Here is a 16,067-nt window from a genome sequence, read left to right on the forward strand (position 1 = left end):
GGCTCAGGTGTGGCTCATCAGCTGACGATCAACATCCTCAAAGTCAGAAGAGAGCCAGCTAACAGGACACACACCCCTAGTGGAGGGGAGGGGTCATAACAGTCTATTGCCTAACATATTGCTAGTTGTGTTGAATCTGTATTTGAACATTTTACAATGCATTTTTGCTGGCAGATCAGTTTGAAAGGGGGGGGGAAAGAACTTTATTTCAGCTGTGATATGAATCTATTTGATGAACAAAGACAAAATGTAGATCGATCCACGGCTGCCAGACGAAATAATTCACTGAAGCAAGGGAAAACATTTTTACTCAGAGCATTTTGAGTGAGACAAAAATAGAAAAAGCCATTTATACAGGTCAGGAAATTACCATTTTACAAGTTTTACAATAAAATGAACAGCATGAGTAACACAACTGCTTGAAAAAAAGAGTAATTGATAAAAACTGACACTATTGCTGTTGCAGCATCCCTAAATGCCTATCCCTGTTGGTATATTCACAGATAACATGTGTATATACAAACCATAGACATTCAACTTGGTACAAAATGACAAACAGCTAAAATCATGCTTGATAGGATGGTCATGAAAATGAAAAAATAGGTTTTTGTTTAAAAAAAAATGTCCATGTGTCCAAACAAACACGGTACATATTTTATTTTTTCCTCGCCAAATTGCGAGGGGAACTTTTAAGCACGTCTCTGATCCTAAGATATGTTCCTGTGGCTTCAGCGACCTCAGTGAACTCTGGTGTATCTTCAAATGGAACAATGCCAGCTGCAAACCGGCTCCGATGAGGAACAGCGGTTATCCTCTCGTCATTAGAGAAACCATCAGGGCTCCGTGGGTTGTTTTCTTCGCATTTGACTGGACCAGGACTCAGAGGACTGACATATTGGGCTTTGACAGGACGAGGACTCTGAGGGCTGATATCTTGGGCTTTGACTGGACCAGGACTCTGAGGGCTGATATCTTGGACTTTGACAGGACGAGGACTCTGAGGGCTGATATCTTGGGCTTTGACAGGACGAGGACTCTGAGGGCTGATATCTTGGGAGTTGACTGGACCAGGACTCTGAGGGCTGATATCTTGGACTTTGACAGGACCAGGACTCTGAGGGCTGATATCTTGGACTTTGACAGGACCAGGACTCTGAGGGCTGATATCTTGGGTGTTGACTAGACCAGGACTCTGAGGGCTGATATCTTGGGCGTTGACTGGACCAGGACTCTGAGGGCTGATATCTTGGGCGTTGACTGGACCAGGACTCTGAGTGCTGATATCTTGGGCTTTGACTGGACCAGGACTCTGAGGGCTGATATCTTGGGCTTTGACTGGACCAGGACTCTGAGGGCTGATATCTTGGGCGTTGACTGGACCAGGACTCTGAGGGCTGATATCTTGGGCGTTGACTGGACCAGGACTCTGAGTGCTGATATCTTGGGCTTTGACTGGACCAGGACTCTGAGGGCTGACATCTTCAACCCTTGGTTCCCTTTGATTTTTACTGCTGTGGCAGGTTTCTGCAGGCCTTGTTGTGTCCATCGCTTCTTCAACTACCTCCGTTTGGGTGCAGGCAGAAGCAGGTGTGGACACACTTGGTGAACTGGGTACAGGTGTTCCCGCTGCAGGTGTCTCACAGTCGCTATTAGTGGAAGTGTCAGCATTTTCTAGAGCAGCCCAAATCAACCTCTGCTGCTCCTCTAGTTCCTCCAATGTCAATTCATCCTCCGTTTCGTCCACGGTGTCATCAATGATTATGTACTTTGGCCCCCGCAGAGCTGGGGAGCCATTAGTGGGTGTGGGAGGTGGTGTCCCTTTAGGGAGCGGTGGGGGAGTGGGTGTAGCTGGAGGAGTGCCCCGAGGTAAAGGAGGCGGTGAGCTGAAGCAAGGGGAGCCAGGGGGTAGCGGAGGTTGGAACTGGAAATCACCTCGGCTCTCACAGTACGGTGTTCCTGGGTCTGTGGAGTGACACCAAAAAATAGAAAGGGAGTGTTACGATGCATTATTCTGCATTTGAGCTACGAATAAAAACAGAGGAGCTGCTTTTTAAAACATGGCAACATTGTAAAAGCAGTTATTTTTTTATCATGTCATAAAGCAACAGAGTGGATATCAAGATTAAGATAATTACAGATTACTGCTTCAGCCTTTGTGATCAAGTAACTCGTGAAAGACAAATGATGAGGCTGCTGAAAAACGTAACTGAGACAAACAGTTACCTGATTCAACATCCATGTCCGAGCTTCTATCGGAGTTCCTATCAGGACTGGACCTCGTCTTCTTCCTTTGGTTTGGAGATGACTCAGATTCATGCCGTCTCTTGTTGCAGGAGTCACCAGGCTGTTGGCAAGGAAGAATGACACAAGTATTCAAAGGCTGTGCCCAAATGCTGAGTCATTACACATCTTCTCTTTATCAGTGCCAGTAAATTGCTAAACAGTGTTAACTTAAAAGAATCCAGAGGCTGGAATGAGAGAGAGGACTGTGCACTGGGTTAGTATGAATGGCTGTCTAAGTGGGATTATGTAGAATGTGGAAAGCATGGCCCGTTGTATAGAGTAAAATGGCGAGCTGAGGCTGCATTCACACAAAACCAGATGTTGCAGCAAAATTGCCAGTTCTCCCATTCATTTAAATGCGGGTAGTGCGTTAAACCCAGTCAGTGGGGACCAGCAGCATGTGGCGAATAATTATTTTCTCTCTCAAATCCTCCAAGTTATCTGAAGACTTTACATTAGAAGTGCACTTTTTTGGCATAGTTCTTTTATCAGTTTTGGTATTCATAATATTTCCTACAGGTACATCCATTCTATGTCTGATTTTTGTTGGATGATAAGGAAACAACAGTAGTACCAATAGTGTTTGGACATGTAATATCTAGAAAGTATGGTTGGAGTGATGCAGGGCTGTCCAATGGTGTGAGGAAAAACCCAATCACTTCAGGGACTTTAAGATAAATTACCGTAGGGAAGTTTTTGGACAGGTAGGCGGCATAGTTTTCCTTGAAGTGGTTGGTCTGCATGGGAATTGAACCGTACTGCATGAAGTCCTGGTCGTCAGAAAAATAGAAAGAAAAACTGAGATCTGCAACTGCTGTGAAGATGCCCTGGCAATAAAAAGGACGACTCAAACAACAGTGTGCAGCCATTAGGATGCTGTTTCCTTATGATAGACAAAATACAATTATATACCTTAAAGTTACTCCATGTACTGTATTTGAATAAATCAATTATCTCAAATATGTAACAGAAAATTGTAATTGTACTATGGTTCAAATTTAAGTATTTTAGCACAAATGCTGATGAAATATCAGATTATTGCATTGATTTCCATGTTCCTCCATCTGATTTTAGAAAAACTGAAGAAATAAATAAAACAAATATGAATATAACTGAAATGTGAATATAATGCAGATATATCTCGTGATCCATTCAAGAAAGGTTTATATTGTAGGACTTACATCTTTCATTTGTTGTGATGCAGGTACATTGAAGCCTGGGAATTCAACCAGCTTGGAAACATCATAGGATATGTTTTGTGTATTGGTATTGTCTGTTAAACTAGCATCAATTGGAACTAGAAAACAGAAGAAGGAAAAACAGGATTTCAGCCCAACCGTGGTACGCGTCAATACATTGTTTTGCAGTAGTTTACTCAACAGAAAATCAGTGCGACCACACAAGTTTAATTTCGAACATACCATGTCCATCATACATGGTTAAGCCAGAGTTTTCCATCTCTGCCTCTTTAAGCCAACCTGGAGGGTAGCCGAGCTGCCTCATGCGATAAATCAGAGGAGGGAGGGTGGTGCCATCAAGTCCCAGGGCTGTCAACAGCTCCTCACTGTTCATAACACAATGTAAAACATTACATGATCAAGATTTATTTTTACTTGGTACAATTGATATTGAATGTGATTAAATTGTGTTTGTGTCTGTTGTTTACAACCATAACAATCCTACCTCATGACTCCCGGCTTGTATTTAGCAAACCGCTCCTCCACTTCATCAGCATGGTACCGCTGGTTACTCTGCATGGTCTGGTTGTTGCTCTGATTAAACTCCTTTCTTCTCTCATTTATTACAGTCATGTCTTTGGGCTAGGAAGGTAAACATGTATCAATGTAGTAAATCAAGACCCTTCTTATATTTAACTTGGACTCATTCCATAATAATGTTTACTTGTTCTCACCTTGGGACAGTCTCTCAGCTGATGACCACTCAAACCACAGTTGAAACACATTGCTCTGGGTCTAAAATGAACAGATCAGTGATGGGCTCATTTTGCAGATATATGCCACAAACAAACCAAGTCATAAACCGAAGATGGAAACTGAATAAAGCTTCATTAATAACCTGACATACCTTTTGTCTTTCATCTCTAGTTCCTGTCCATCTGTGCCAATGACTTGGTTGAAAATCTGGTGATAGCTGTGCAACAATTCAGGAAATTGTATCATGTTTGTGCAAAACAAAGCAACAAACTCTGTATCTTGTCTATTTCAACACAAGTGCCACTTATATGCTGGATATTGTATAATAAATTGCCATATTTCAAATCAGGACATATTTATTTTAAAAAGGAAGATTATTATCCCAGGGCAAAATACTTTTCAAATGTGCAACACATGTTCACATCAGATGAACTGGCAGACAAGACTGTCGATTTTTGATGGTGTGTCAATTTCTCCATTTTAAAGATACCTTGGAATGTCCCAACCATCTGTCAGCTGGGGGTTTTCATTCACCAGAGGCTGTCCAAGTTTATCAACACTGAATGTAGTAAAGTATAGGACACTTCCAACCACCTAAGGCAGGAAGACAAGAAAATTATTAATGATGGTAACATTTCATGTAGACTATTTGAAAACATTTTCTCTTCCATGTGGCAAGAGATTGTGGAACATGCAAGTCACTGAAAATAATAGTAAATCCTCACTTTAAATGCTTCAGTTGTTGTTCTGGCGTTACTGGAAGAGGACCTCTGCAGATCTTCATCCATATCAAAAGCTGAATTCTTCAAACGGGATAAAACATTATTTTTTTTAGCAAATTAATAACTATTATCATCTATCACAATAAGATACATTATGGGCAAACACCTGAGGTTTCATTTGAAAGGTGGAGTTTTTCTTTTCATTGCTCGGTTTCTGGTGCTTCAAAATCACACTGCAGACGCAATCTTCAATTTCTTGACGACACAACCTAAAGGGAGACATTAATTGTAGTTTTTTGTTATCAATTAATTTAGAGATAAAGCACACATACACGGCAAGGTAAATAATATGCTACACTTTCATCGTCTTAGCCGTTATGTAAACACTAACAAGTGCTGGCAAAATGCCAGCACTCCTCCTCCAACCCCCGTTTGAGAGGAGAACTTTGGCGGAGATTCTGCAGCCAAAGAGCTGATATCAGATCAGCCTGACCTCACAATCAGACAGCAGACTCGCGGGAAAGGGAAGCAGTACATGCGAAGCTTCTGTACTAGCTGTACACCAGACAGGTTTGGCTAGCTGGATGACATCATGCTAATCATTTATTTAGCTTTTTAAAACAACGGGGACGGATCCAGCACGGACAGTTACAGGAGTGAGGGATGAGGAGGTAAGGAAACATGAGAACACCAGGGTAGGGAGTGAGGGATGAGGAGGTAAGGAAACATGAGAACACCAGGGTAGGGAGTGAGGGATGAGGAGGTAAGGAAACATGAGAACACCAGGACACACATGGAGAACTCTGTCAAGCTACATATTAGGCAAAGTGAACATCTTTTATTCTACATAGTTGTCCTCAGTCTCATCTGCTTAACTTGGTCATGGAGGCATCAACATGTAATTGAGATGTTAAATTAACAGTGAAAACTCATCATAGCTTAATTTAACATCAGTATTCATAATTGCACTTCATGTTTACTTCTCCTGATCTTTACCTCCTATAAAAAGGTATTATATTATATTATATTATATCAGTGTTATTTACTGCTGTTTTTCGTGTTGGAATAAATGTTAAACATTTAACTGCCAAGTAATAATGCGTGTTTGATACTTACATTTTTTTTGCATTAAATCATACTGGGATGTTTGCTGAAATTGATAAGATGGCCCTACCTAGAACATTTTCCACCAGCCGCCACTGGTTAAAACATTGTCAATATCACCTTAGACAGCCGTGACTCACTCGAGTGAAGCACGAGTGAGCAAAACATGTATTTGACTCCTTACTTTGAAATAATGTTGTTGATATAAAAGATTTGAAGAGCTGGCCCGTCCATGTTGACATCTTCCATTGCGATGCTGTTATAAAGTCAGAGAAAAAACGTGTCGCTTGTTAACGTCACTGAGTGATCAGTTTCGATTCATTCGTATGCGCATTACTTTGTGTCAGCTAACAGTAACGTTACCTTGGTCGTGTCAGGATGTTCAGTTTTCTTCTCAAACCTTTATGTAATATACGAGTTAAGGTAATACACAGAAGACATACACAAGAACCATTAGCATACACGTCGAGGTTGTGCGTTTTCTGTTTTGGTCGCAGGTGCTAGCTGACGTAAGCTAGCGCTACATCAACAGTGCTAGCACACACTTAGCGCAACTGACGCAAGGATATTCTCTTCAGTTAGCCTCTGAATGGAGTCATCACACTCCTCCAGTCTGCCCTGGAGCTGGCTCGTCTCCTCCTGGTCTTCCTCATCGCTTGTGAAGCGAATATGCGTCGGGCCGGGCGGTGCGGAGTCATCGAGCTGCTCAAAGAGCTCACTATCCCCGAAATCCACTTCAGCCATTTTTACCCAGCTTTGTGGTACAGGAAAGGAGTTCAGAGGTGAAAGCAACTATTCTTCGTCTTCATTGGTCCTCCTTATGTCACGTGTTAGGTACACGTATACCAGGGATTTTATTTGCCCACAACGTTGAATTACAGGTTGAGATCTCAGATTACCAAAAAGTAAACAAGCGACAGGACAAAACGCCCAATCTTTTATGAAATATATGTAGCTAAATCTATAAATTGCAAATACACCACGACAACACAGTTCATAGAGGAGCCACGTTTTTTCACAGCGGCTTGCTTTGTCCTTAAAACATCGCTGAGGGGTTTGGGTTTTTTTGTAGCCGTTTGACTTATTTACTGTCGTTTAAAGTATTCTTGTGAAAGATTCGGATTACTACTAAACAATTTAACAATTGTGACCGATTGAGAAGGTTCAATTGCATCCAGCAATGTCAAGTTGCCCAACTATCCACTTAACTTTACCGCAGTGGGACGGGAGTTCACGGAGGATCCGCTATATTTACATGGTCAACCCGACATCGTTCAGTCTGACGGAGTGTTCTAACGAGGTGAGTGAGGCTCAAAGATATTCTATCAACGACAATGGTAGATGTGTTTCTGTACTGATATTTCCCATAGCCCCTGGTGTCAGATGACGATGACCGATATAGCACCCTCTAGCAGCTAAAGGGTGCTATAGCGGTCATCGTCATCTTTTATTAATCTGTTAATAATCCGTAGTGAAGCGAGCGCGAGATCACGTGACAATCACAAATAGTTAAAACTGATAAAAACACTATTTACATTTTCTAAGGATTAAACAAAGAAGGGCAACTCGCTTTTAAATGCTTTTAAAAACAGGGCGTCTTAAAAATCTACATTCGAGTAAATATTTTGCAGCCTAATCAAATAGTTTACAGGATATTCAACCTGCACAAAAGCAATACAGTAGTTCATAGATATGAGATATGATTTGAACAGATCATTACAGTTATCTGGGGGGGGGGGGGCACAGGACTGGCTCATCTTAAAGGAGCCTGATATCAGTCAAATCCATCATTAACTTGTGTATTGTGCGTTTCGTCTCTTTCATGGCAAATTACTTACACCCAAAATGAGTAGGGGCAGATAGTCTGTAACCTGTATAAACTGTATAAATGCGTGATTTAAGAGTCACTGGATTATTTACACAATATTCTAGGCCCTATACACAAACATATCAATATTTTTAAAATGTAATATCAATACCAGTATGTATCATCTCTGATGTATCATCATCTTTTTCAGAGTCCAGTGGTTCCTCTTTATTTAGGAGCTGATGTCTTCTCCAACACGGATATCCGCACAGAGAACCATCCCAGATACCACGCAAAGTTTGCCAAGAAAGGATTCGCAACAAAAATACATTTTTCCTCAGGTAAAAATACGCAAGAGAAAATAGCACCACAAGCCTTAACAATGATTTCACTTACACCACACACACACTAAAAGTTGACAACGTTTCCTGTTGCAGCATTCAGGTTCCATGGGTTGAAGGTACATACTGCAAATAACAGCCTCTGGTTCTACAGTGTTCAAGGACTTTTCCGAGTAGCCTTTGAGATGTACAGTAAGCAAGAGCAGCTCGCTGTGTTAGAGAACTTCCAGGTGCAGTACAGTTAACATTATGCACGTCTTTACGTTATACATTTGCTTTGTTTTAAAAACACCCCAATATATCTTTTGTTTTGATGTTTTACTGTCTTTCCTTTGCAGGATGTTTGGAAATCGCAGATAAATGAAAGCCCCCTGAAAATGAGTTACAGCCTCAATGTGCAGCTTGAAATGCCACAACCTCAGCATCGCCATGTTGGCATGGAGTCAGTGGATGTGCATTGCAGTGACACAGGCGATAGATCAGCAGACCACGACTATTGTTCTATTCCCAAGCAGAGCTTGCAGGCTGAGCAAAGCCAACATGTTATAGCCACAGTGAGACAGAGATTGCACCGCTTGGATGACAAACTCTCCGCTGAGACTCAAAGCAACACAGAACAGCTGGAGACCATCTTGATGCTTTTGGACAACATTGATCGGTACATAAATGGGAATGTAGAAGAAAAGGATGTAACAGAAACTGTGTTAGCCCTGCTGAAGGCCAAAGACTGGGGCTGTGCGTATTCAAGTTCCTTGCTTTGTGGTATAGGACGATGGCTAGGGCAACAGTTTCATGCAGCCAACAGCGGCATCAGCCAGAAAGTGGAGGGCTTTAAAGTACAGCATATTGAACGAATTAGTGACTTGCCACCTGCAGAAGAGCTAGCCACAGAGCTTTTCCCAGAAGCCATGCAAACACTGCTGCTTCATTGGATGGGCCTAAGTGATGAGTCCAGTGTGGAGAAGAGACACAGCGAGTACCCAATCCTGCTCCTTATCCTCGAGTTTGCCAACCACAACCTCATCACTGGTGTGGCTCATGTGCTGTACTCCAGCCTCATATGTAAATAGGAGTGGGTTTCCAATTAGGTGTCGACACGAAGACCTGAAATTGATCCAATTTCCAGTATTATAATAAAAAGTTTGTATGTGAAGTTGTCTTTTCTTGCTTTGGACTGCATTTCTATCAGCTTTGGTAAAAACTATGGCTGGGTGACAAGTCGAGGTTGCTTGACTTTCGGTTAAATCATATTGCCATAACAATTTCATGTTTTTAGCAACATTATTAATTGCAAGCAGATTGTTTGACAAGTGACACTTTGTTTAGTATTAGTTATTTTTTTGATATCATGCGCAGTTCATATAACTTGACATCAATTTCATTCCATATGATTTTGCCTTAGTTATATTGCTTTATGAATGGAATTTGGAAATTCATTTTTAAATGTATTCATTTATAATTGTATCATTCACACCCAGCCCTGGTAACGTTAAAGCTCATTTGACCAGACATCTAATAAACACATCACAAATAATGGGAGGTGATGTATTAAAAATCTTATTCCAACACAAAACAAATTTATTTCAAGAACATTTGAAGTATGTGATTTCTATTGTCAAGCACAACTTTATCCACGACAATCCAGAAGACAAAATGTATTATAACCCACAGTTGTTTTTTTCCAAGTCAGGTGAAATGAATCTGTGGAATTTTGATAATGCAAAATTGACTTCCGATGGCTTTCGCTATATGAATATAAACAGTGTGCACTTGAACTACATTACATTCAGTTTATCTTGAAACAATCACATATCAATAGTCGGGTTTTTAAAAAAAGCTAACACATTATTCAAACAAATATCTAATTTTAAGCGGTATCAACAAGTCAAACCGATGCGTCCTTTTGAAAAGATTACAGTACAGATTCATAAACACTGAGACAAACTCAGCATCTGGCTATTTACATTATAATGTTCCAATATGTGAGATGTTTGTCTATAAATAAATTACAGATTCAGAGCAACATCCGTGCAAGCTTGAGGGCGAGCGATGAATCGGTGATCCTATATGATCAGATGAGTGGCAAAGACGGCCAATGTTTGGCACTAGATGGAATCCATTCCACGCGAGAACGAGGAGGTGAAACCGAGGCCCATCCCCCTCTGGGTGTGTGTCTGAGAGCGAGCCATCTCGTACTGAACGTCAAGGTTCCGAAACATCTCCTCCTGCTTTTGAAGCGTCTTCAAGCCCTCCTCATTAAGTGGTTTGGCAACTTCAACTTCATCCTCTCCCTGTAAAGAACACAAATTAAATTAACCCCAAGACATTTCGATTACAAAGCTTTAAGTGGTTGGCAGTATCAAGTACCCATCGGTTAAATAAAATTACAATTATACTTGCCTTAATACCCATTAGTTTGCGGAATTTAACATTTTGGTTCTTGTTTCCAAAGTTCAGCTTCTCCCACAACTCAGCTGTCTGCGACTTGTCCTTAAAAATGGAAATAAGCATCATGTAATAATAAATCTATACAAATAAAAACATCTTTTTAAACAAAGTGAGAAGGAAATGCTGGGCATGCATAAAACTGCAAGATAAATAAGAAATAACGGTATATAATAATAATAATAATAATAATAATCTTACCCCCTCCTTCTTTCCCTGCCAAAGCATTTTCCTCTTTTTCTCCTGCTCTGCGAACTTCATGGGGTTTACAGCGGACGGGTTATAGTAGCTGGGTACAGCGATACCCGTCTCTGCCAGTGTTTTTGCTTGAAGGGCTGCCATCTGCGCTGCCATGGCTATCTGAGGCGTGACCTGGGTCCCAGAGGCCAGGAGGGCCGCCACATTTAGGGCAGGGCTTGAGGTGGCCACTGCAGCTGCAACTGCTGCGATAGGGGCAGTCACTGGAAACAAAACACACAGACCGGAATGGTAAGTAACTGAATCTGGACTCGAATGATCAAGGTTTTAAATAAGCCCTTCTCACCTGCAACAATCTCCTCCTGTTGCTGTTTCTCCAACAGTTCCTTCTCCTTCTGCTCTTGTAGTTTCTTTGCTCTCTCCAGCCTGGAAAAAGAGAAGATGATGTTACTCATTTGGTTTAAAAGCCCATTGTTCCCACTGTTATTTACCTAAAAGTGATATTACGTGTGAGCATAAAAATCATAGCTCCACACGTTGGAGACATCAGCCAGACTTTTTATTTGCCTTTTTTTTGGAGCATTTTTGCTTTTATGTAACAGGGGACAGTAGAGTTATTTGAAAGGAAATGAAGGTAGAGAAAGGAGGGGGTACATTCAACAAAGGTCCCCGGCCAGACTCTAAATGTGGACATTAAAATGACATGATCAGTGTCTGAAGAGACCCAGACCACCAGTACACCCCACCTTTGTTCTCCTACCAACGTGGTTTAATGAACAACAATGCGCTCTGGCAAGTGCAACTTGGATGAGAAGTCAGATTACTGGGTTCCGTTAATGCTACCTGTGCTTTGCCTGCTAGCTTTATCATATCCTTAAACTGTCAGGCATTAGTAGGGCAGTAAAAGTTTTCAGTGTCTGTATGATTAATTCATTCTTTTTTTTAAGCTTTGTAGTTGCTATTACACAGATGCAAGAAGCACCTCTACCATTTCTTGGATTTGGCCAGAGCAGAACAACCAACCATCTATATTGTAAGTGCCCTATAAACTGTTGCCTTGCCTTCTGGCCAGGGCCTCTTGTGCATCCATAGCTGCGTTTCGGCCCCGGAAGGCAGGTGGATTAACAGACCTGCTTCGACTCTTTCTGCTCACTTTCTCACTCCTTTTCTTTCGCTCCCTGATGGAACAACCAAAAAAAATGAAATAAAATCAATGAACATACTGTTAATAACAAGTAGAATGATACGCATGCAGGACAAGAGTTCAAACACATTTAGTCCTCACAAGATATACTGATAATTAGTTTAAGCTCACCTGCTCTTACTGCGACTTTTGCTGTGATGACGGTGTTTGGTCCTTGAACCAGAGCGAGACCTAGCTTTCTTCTTCTTGTCCCGGCTGCGCGATCGCCGTTTGTCCTTACTTTTGCTGTGAGGCCGTCTGAAAGCAATAAGAGCCATCAACTCAAATCAAGAGAAATGACTGGCATGACTTATAGTGCTGCCATACATGTATCCTTGATTACTGTTTAGAACAGATGATCTACTGTATATCAAAAATGTTGAGCGGTATTTAACGAGACCAGGACTTCCACAACAGAAATTATGAGAATTTCTGGGCTTTCAATAATCCCAAAGATGAATCCAGAAACTATAACATACCAATGAATTTCCTTCTTATTAAACAAGTTAAATCCGCTGAACATATGTCTTTATGCAGTTTATTTACCAGACTAACCTCTCTCGGGAGTGTGACCTGGACAAGCTCCGGCCCTTTGAGGGTCTCCTGTCTTTGCGTCTGGATCGCTCCTCTCCATTCTCTGCTGAAAGTCTCTCTGGCTGTTGCCGCTCGTCTGTTTTTCTGTGTGATTTTGATGGCTTCTCAGAGTCCCTCTTTCGTGCCTGTTTTAAGAAGAAGTTGTCTCTTTCAGGAAAATAGTGCAACAAAAAGAGTTAGTACCATGGCTTATGGCAGACGGTATGTAATCAATCTTGACAAGTTGTCAAAAAAACCGTGTCATTTAAAATCCACTTTCATACAAATTCTGTGAGTATGATTGAAAGTGTGGGCGTGTCTATAATAAGGACTAATTTGAATACAATAATTTCAATGGAATTGAAAACTCTGTTCAGACTGCACCGTGGCCCGTAACATAAAAATGAAATCTTTCTCCACCTTCTATTGTCTGTAAATGTAGCACATCAGCATACTCGACGTTGATGTACCTGCATGATTCTTGCACTTTTTGTACCCACAATGCGCTTATTGTCACTATGGATGTAAATGTAAGATAATAATGTAATCAAACTAAAATGTTTGGACCGTCTTACATCTTGTAATAGTGTGCATGCAAAACCCTACGATGGGATTCTCTGGAGAAAAAATATATTAAATCACTGAAAGGCAAAAGTAGGGATGGGCATCCGACTTACTTCTTACAGCTTCTTTACTTACAGCATCCAAATCATACAAAACAGGAAAAAAAACTTCCTAAATAAAAAATGATGCATTTCTACAATGCCTTTTTTTGCCAGAATTGATGTCCTATGCACCATTTTAAAGTCAAATTCTCTTCATAACAGAGTCGCACGGACTGTATCTCATGTGAACATAGTTTGGAACGGGTCTTCATTAGTATGTGGCATGTCACTAAAGAGGGAGGCAGAAGTTGTTACTCTTTTTCCAGACAAATTAGTCTGACATAATTACACAGAAATGGAATAAACGCCATTTGGATAAATGAAAGCAATAGCTTGTTTAATTATGCCCATCCCTAGCTGAAAGAGATGCAAGAGTTAATTAAATTTGTTCTACAAATAGTGTGAGACAAATAGGAGTTTGAATGGCAGATAGTTACCTGTCCCAGTAGTAGACATATTATTTTGCTATGTCAGCAGGGTCTTCTGTTCAGTCTCTTCGTGCATTAGCACGCTGAGTATGATTTATTATAGAAATGTTATCATGTGATCTACACACAGTATTTAACAAAAATAAATAAAAAATCTACTCTTCACCATTTAATATGGTGATAAACAATGATAGATATCCAAGGATAAAAACGTCCTTTGAGACATGTCAACATGGGGAAGGTAAAAAAAAGGACCCTTTCCATGTGAGCGAGCCCATCTCAATCTATTTATTTTGTTCTTAATTTGGTTACTGTAACAAATGAAACCTTATAAAACATACTCACCTCAACCTAAAATTAACGAGGAATACAACTTAAGAGTTCAAAATAACATCAAATGCGTTTCTAGTCATAGAAATAAATTCATCAATTACCTCTTTACTCCTGCTGCGACTCCGTCTGTATTTTCTGTCACCTGGAAACAGCAGAGAGCAGAGCGCTGACAAATAATCATTTACCTTTTCAGCAGACTTGTAAAACAAAACGAGGTTGAGAAGAGCACATTTGGACAAACGCATAGTAAAGCTACTGCATATAGTACTTTATGCAGTTAGTAGACAGGATTATGCAGTAGTTCCTGTTGGGGAATTGACTCGTTCTATTTTTTTTGCTGCTAATTCCGTGGTCAGCTATTTACTTCCGACGAATTCTACAGATGGATCTCATGAGTCTACTGAGAACACATTTCATACCATGGCCCCAATTATTCTGGCATTTTCAACACTGCCTGGGTACTGTTACTGAATACTAACGTTTTCGGTCTCTGGAGCGTGACCGTGACTGTGAATGGTGGTGTTTGGAGCTCCTGGGAGATCTGGATGACTTTTTTCTGTGATGAACTGGGGAGCCTGTTCTGGTCATGTCGACCGAGTCACTGTCGCTTCCCTGGAAGAAATGGAAACATGGTAAACACATTCAGTGTCATGTTGTTAAAACCACGAAAACAATTGCCACCATGATATGCAACCAAGGGCTGAAATGCTATTGATAGCTAAAAACATCTGATTTCAGCATGTCAACATTCAGTATCGGTATATATCAATACTTTGATATTTTTAACAAAGCTATTGTATACACCTCCAAAGGTTGACATTAGCCCATTAGAAAACCTTGAAACACAACTACATTTACAACAACAGCAGTGTATGAGATGACTTTAAACCAAAACAAATTGTGCTGCACAGGGCCATATAGGACATGCGTTTTAATGTCCCTGTATACATTATTGTATAATCCTTGTATCATTTTGCTCATTCTTACAATTGCAAATGAAACACACTCACAATGATAATTGTGATAGTTAACATGTCAAATACACACCAACTTCAAAAGTTTTCGTAAGAATGGGTTCAAGTGCTAAGGTTATATTATTCCCCATCTTATTAAGCACACTTTACCCGTGGTGTACATGTAACATCCTTGATTAATGGTACTTGTTTAACTTCAATCAAAAGATGCCCAGTCAGATGGGAATAATATAATTTAGTAAGGTTAAAGTTACCACACATACAAATATAAACAGCGCTTTCAAATGTGCCATCAATAGCACGAACGTTACCTTGGTCAACTAACGTTAAATAAATAATAACGCTAGCGATATATTATGCTAAAAAGCTGCTAGCTAACGTTACTGGTGATGTAATGAGACCCTTTCCTTGGCTTAATCAAAATACGACATCCACTTGATTTGAGTGTCATGGCATTGCTCTTTCGGTACATTCACAAAAACAAGCCAGTTAGCTTTCTGTATTAGCTAAATCCCACTACGTTCGCCATTCATGCATCAGTCAGAGAGCAGATTTAGCGTTAGCTGGGTCGCTAAGCTAACTAACGCTACCCGCCATCTTAAAGAAAACGTATTTCTATATATAATCGTAAACCTATAATACTAACGTTACTTAGATCTTTCTGCATTTATGTGGGTCTTGATTACTGTTATGTAATGGTACTTACCGACATAATCCTGGAGCACACTGTGAGTTATATGTAACACTGTTTTGTTGACCGTGCATACGAACACGGAGAGGTACTTAGCTGCTATGCTGCCGTTGTCTTGCTCTGCCAATTTGATCCAAGTTGCCAGGTTTGACCTCTTCTATCCCACAGATTCAGGCAAATGCTAACAGAGTTGTGTAACCCACATCGAGTTTGAGTGGACCAAACAACACAATTGGCGCAGCAAATATCTAGAAATATGTTAGGTAATTCAATTTTAACTAAGTAAATTAAATGATGTGCAATTAAATAACAATTGGGAGATATTCAGTGTTTACCATTGTGAGTGGTTTTTGAGGGCTGATAAACTGAGAAATAGTGCTGGTATT

General features: G+C 40.5%; 3 protein-coding genes across 5 annotated transcripts; 1 reads left to right on the forward strand and 2 right to left on the reverse strand.

Moving 5' to 3' along the window:
• Positions 1-299: 299 nt before the first annotated feature.
• zcchc8 (zinc finger, CCHC domain containing 8) lies at positions 300-6,796 on the reverse strand. The gene is made up of 14 exons (XM_079270228.1): positions 6,610-6,796; positions 6,407-6,446; positions 6,228-6,299; positions 5,106-5,208; positions 4,943-5,020; positions 4,708-4,811; positions 4,369-4,434; positions 4,196-4,256; positions 3,967-4,103; positions 3,705-3,847; positions 3,465-3,580; positions 2,967-3,053; positions 2,224-2,344; positions 300-1,962 (listed from the first exon to the last, which is right to left on the reverse strand). The coding sequence occupies exons 1-14, from the start codon at positions 6,785-6,787 to the stop codon at positions 656-658; spliced, it is 2,613 nt and encodes an 870-aa protein (XP_079126354.1). The 5' UTR covers positions 6,788-6,796; the 3' UTR covers positions 300-655.
• A 215-nt stretch (positions 6,797-7,011) lies between these two features.
• LOC306778340 (uncharacterized protein) lies at positions 7,012-9,261 on the forward strand (the record flags this gene model as incomplete). The annotated part of the gene is made up of 4 exons (XM_079269805.1): positions 7,012-7,343; positions 8,062-8,191; positions 8,288-8,421; positions 8,530-9,261. The coding sequence occupies exons 1-4, from the start codon at positions 7,224-7,226 to the stop codon at positions 9,259-9,261; spliced, it is 1,116 nt and encodes a 371-aa protein (XP_079125931.1). The 5' UTR covers positions 7,012-7,223.
• Positions 9,262-9,754: 493 nt separating this feature from the next.
• Positions 9,755-15,811, reverse strand: rsrc2 (arginine/serine-rich coiled-coil 2). Of its 3 annotated transcripts, none has more exons than XM_079271026.1 (10): positions 15,697-15,811; positions 14,496-14,628; positions 14,118-14,158; positions 12,573-12,736; positions 12,150-12,275; positions 11,965-12,012; positions 11,181-11,260; positions 10,838-11,097; positions 10,592-10,681; positions 9,755-10,482 (listed from the first exon to the last, which is right to left on the reverse strand). In XM_079271026.1, the coding sequence occupies exons 1-10, from the start codon at positions 15,700-15,702 to the stop codon at positions 10,297-10,299; spliced, it is 1,134 nt and encodes a 377-aa protein (XP_079127152.1). In that variant the 5' UTR covers positions 15,703-15,811; the 3' UTR covers positions 9,755-10,296. The 3 variants fall into 3 exon arrangements, with proteins under 3 accessions (XP_079127152.1, XP_079127150.1, XP_079127151.1); XM_079271024.1 differs by having other exon boundaries at positions 11,896-12,012; XM_079271025.1 differs by having other exon boundaries at positions 9,755-10,478; positions 10,588-10,681; positions 11,896-12,012.
• Between the last annotated feature and the right edge of the window lie 256 nt (positions 15,812-16,067).

Source organism: Melanostigma gelatinosum, assembly GCF_949748355.1.
Source record: "Melanostigma gelatinosum genome assembly, chromosome: 6".
NCBI lineage: Eukaryota > Metazoa > Chordata > Actinopteri > Perciformes > Zoarcidae > Melanostigma > Melanostigma gelatinosum.

Excerpts from the sequence above, each read along its gene's own strand:
- zcchc8 (XM_079270228.1), bottom strand. The coding sequence starts at position 6,787 with ATGGCTGAAGTGGATTTCGGGGATAGTGAGCTCTTTGAGCAGCTCGAT. Across the intron at positions 4,257-4,368 it reads CTAGAGATGAAAGACAAAAG|ACCCAGAGCAATGTGTTTCA; the intron begins GTATGTCAGGTT and ends TGTTCATTTTAG. Across the intron at positions 3,054-3,464 it reads CATCACAACAAATGAAAGAT|GACTTCATGCAGTACGGTTC; the intron begins GTAAGTCCTACA and ends TCTGACGACCAG.
- rsrc2 (XM_079271024.1), bottom strand. Across the intron at positions 11,098-11,180 it reads ACAGGAGGAGATTGTTGCAG|TGACTGCCCCTATCGCAGCA; the intron begins GTGAGAAGGGCT and ends TTTTGTTTCCAG. Across the intron at positions 10,483-10,591 it reads GCAAACTAATGGGTATTAAG|GGAGAGGATGAAGTTGAAGT; the intron begins GCAAGTATAATT and ends TGTTCTTTACAG.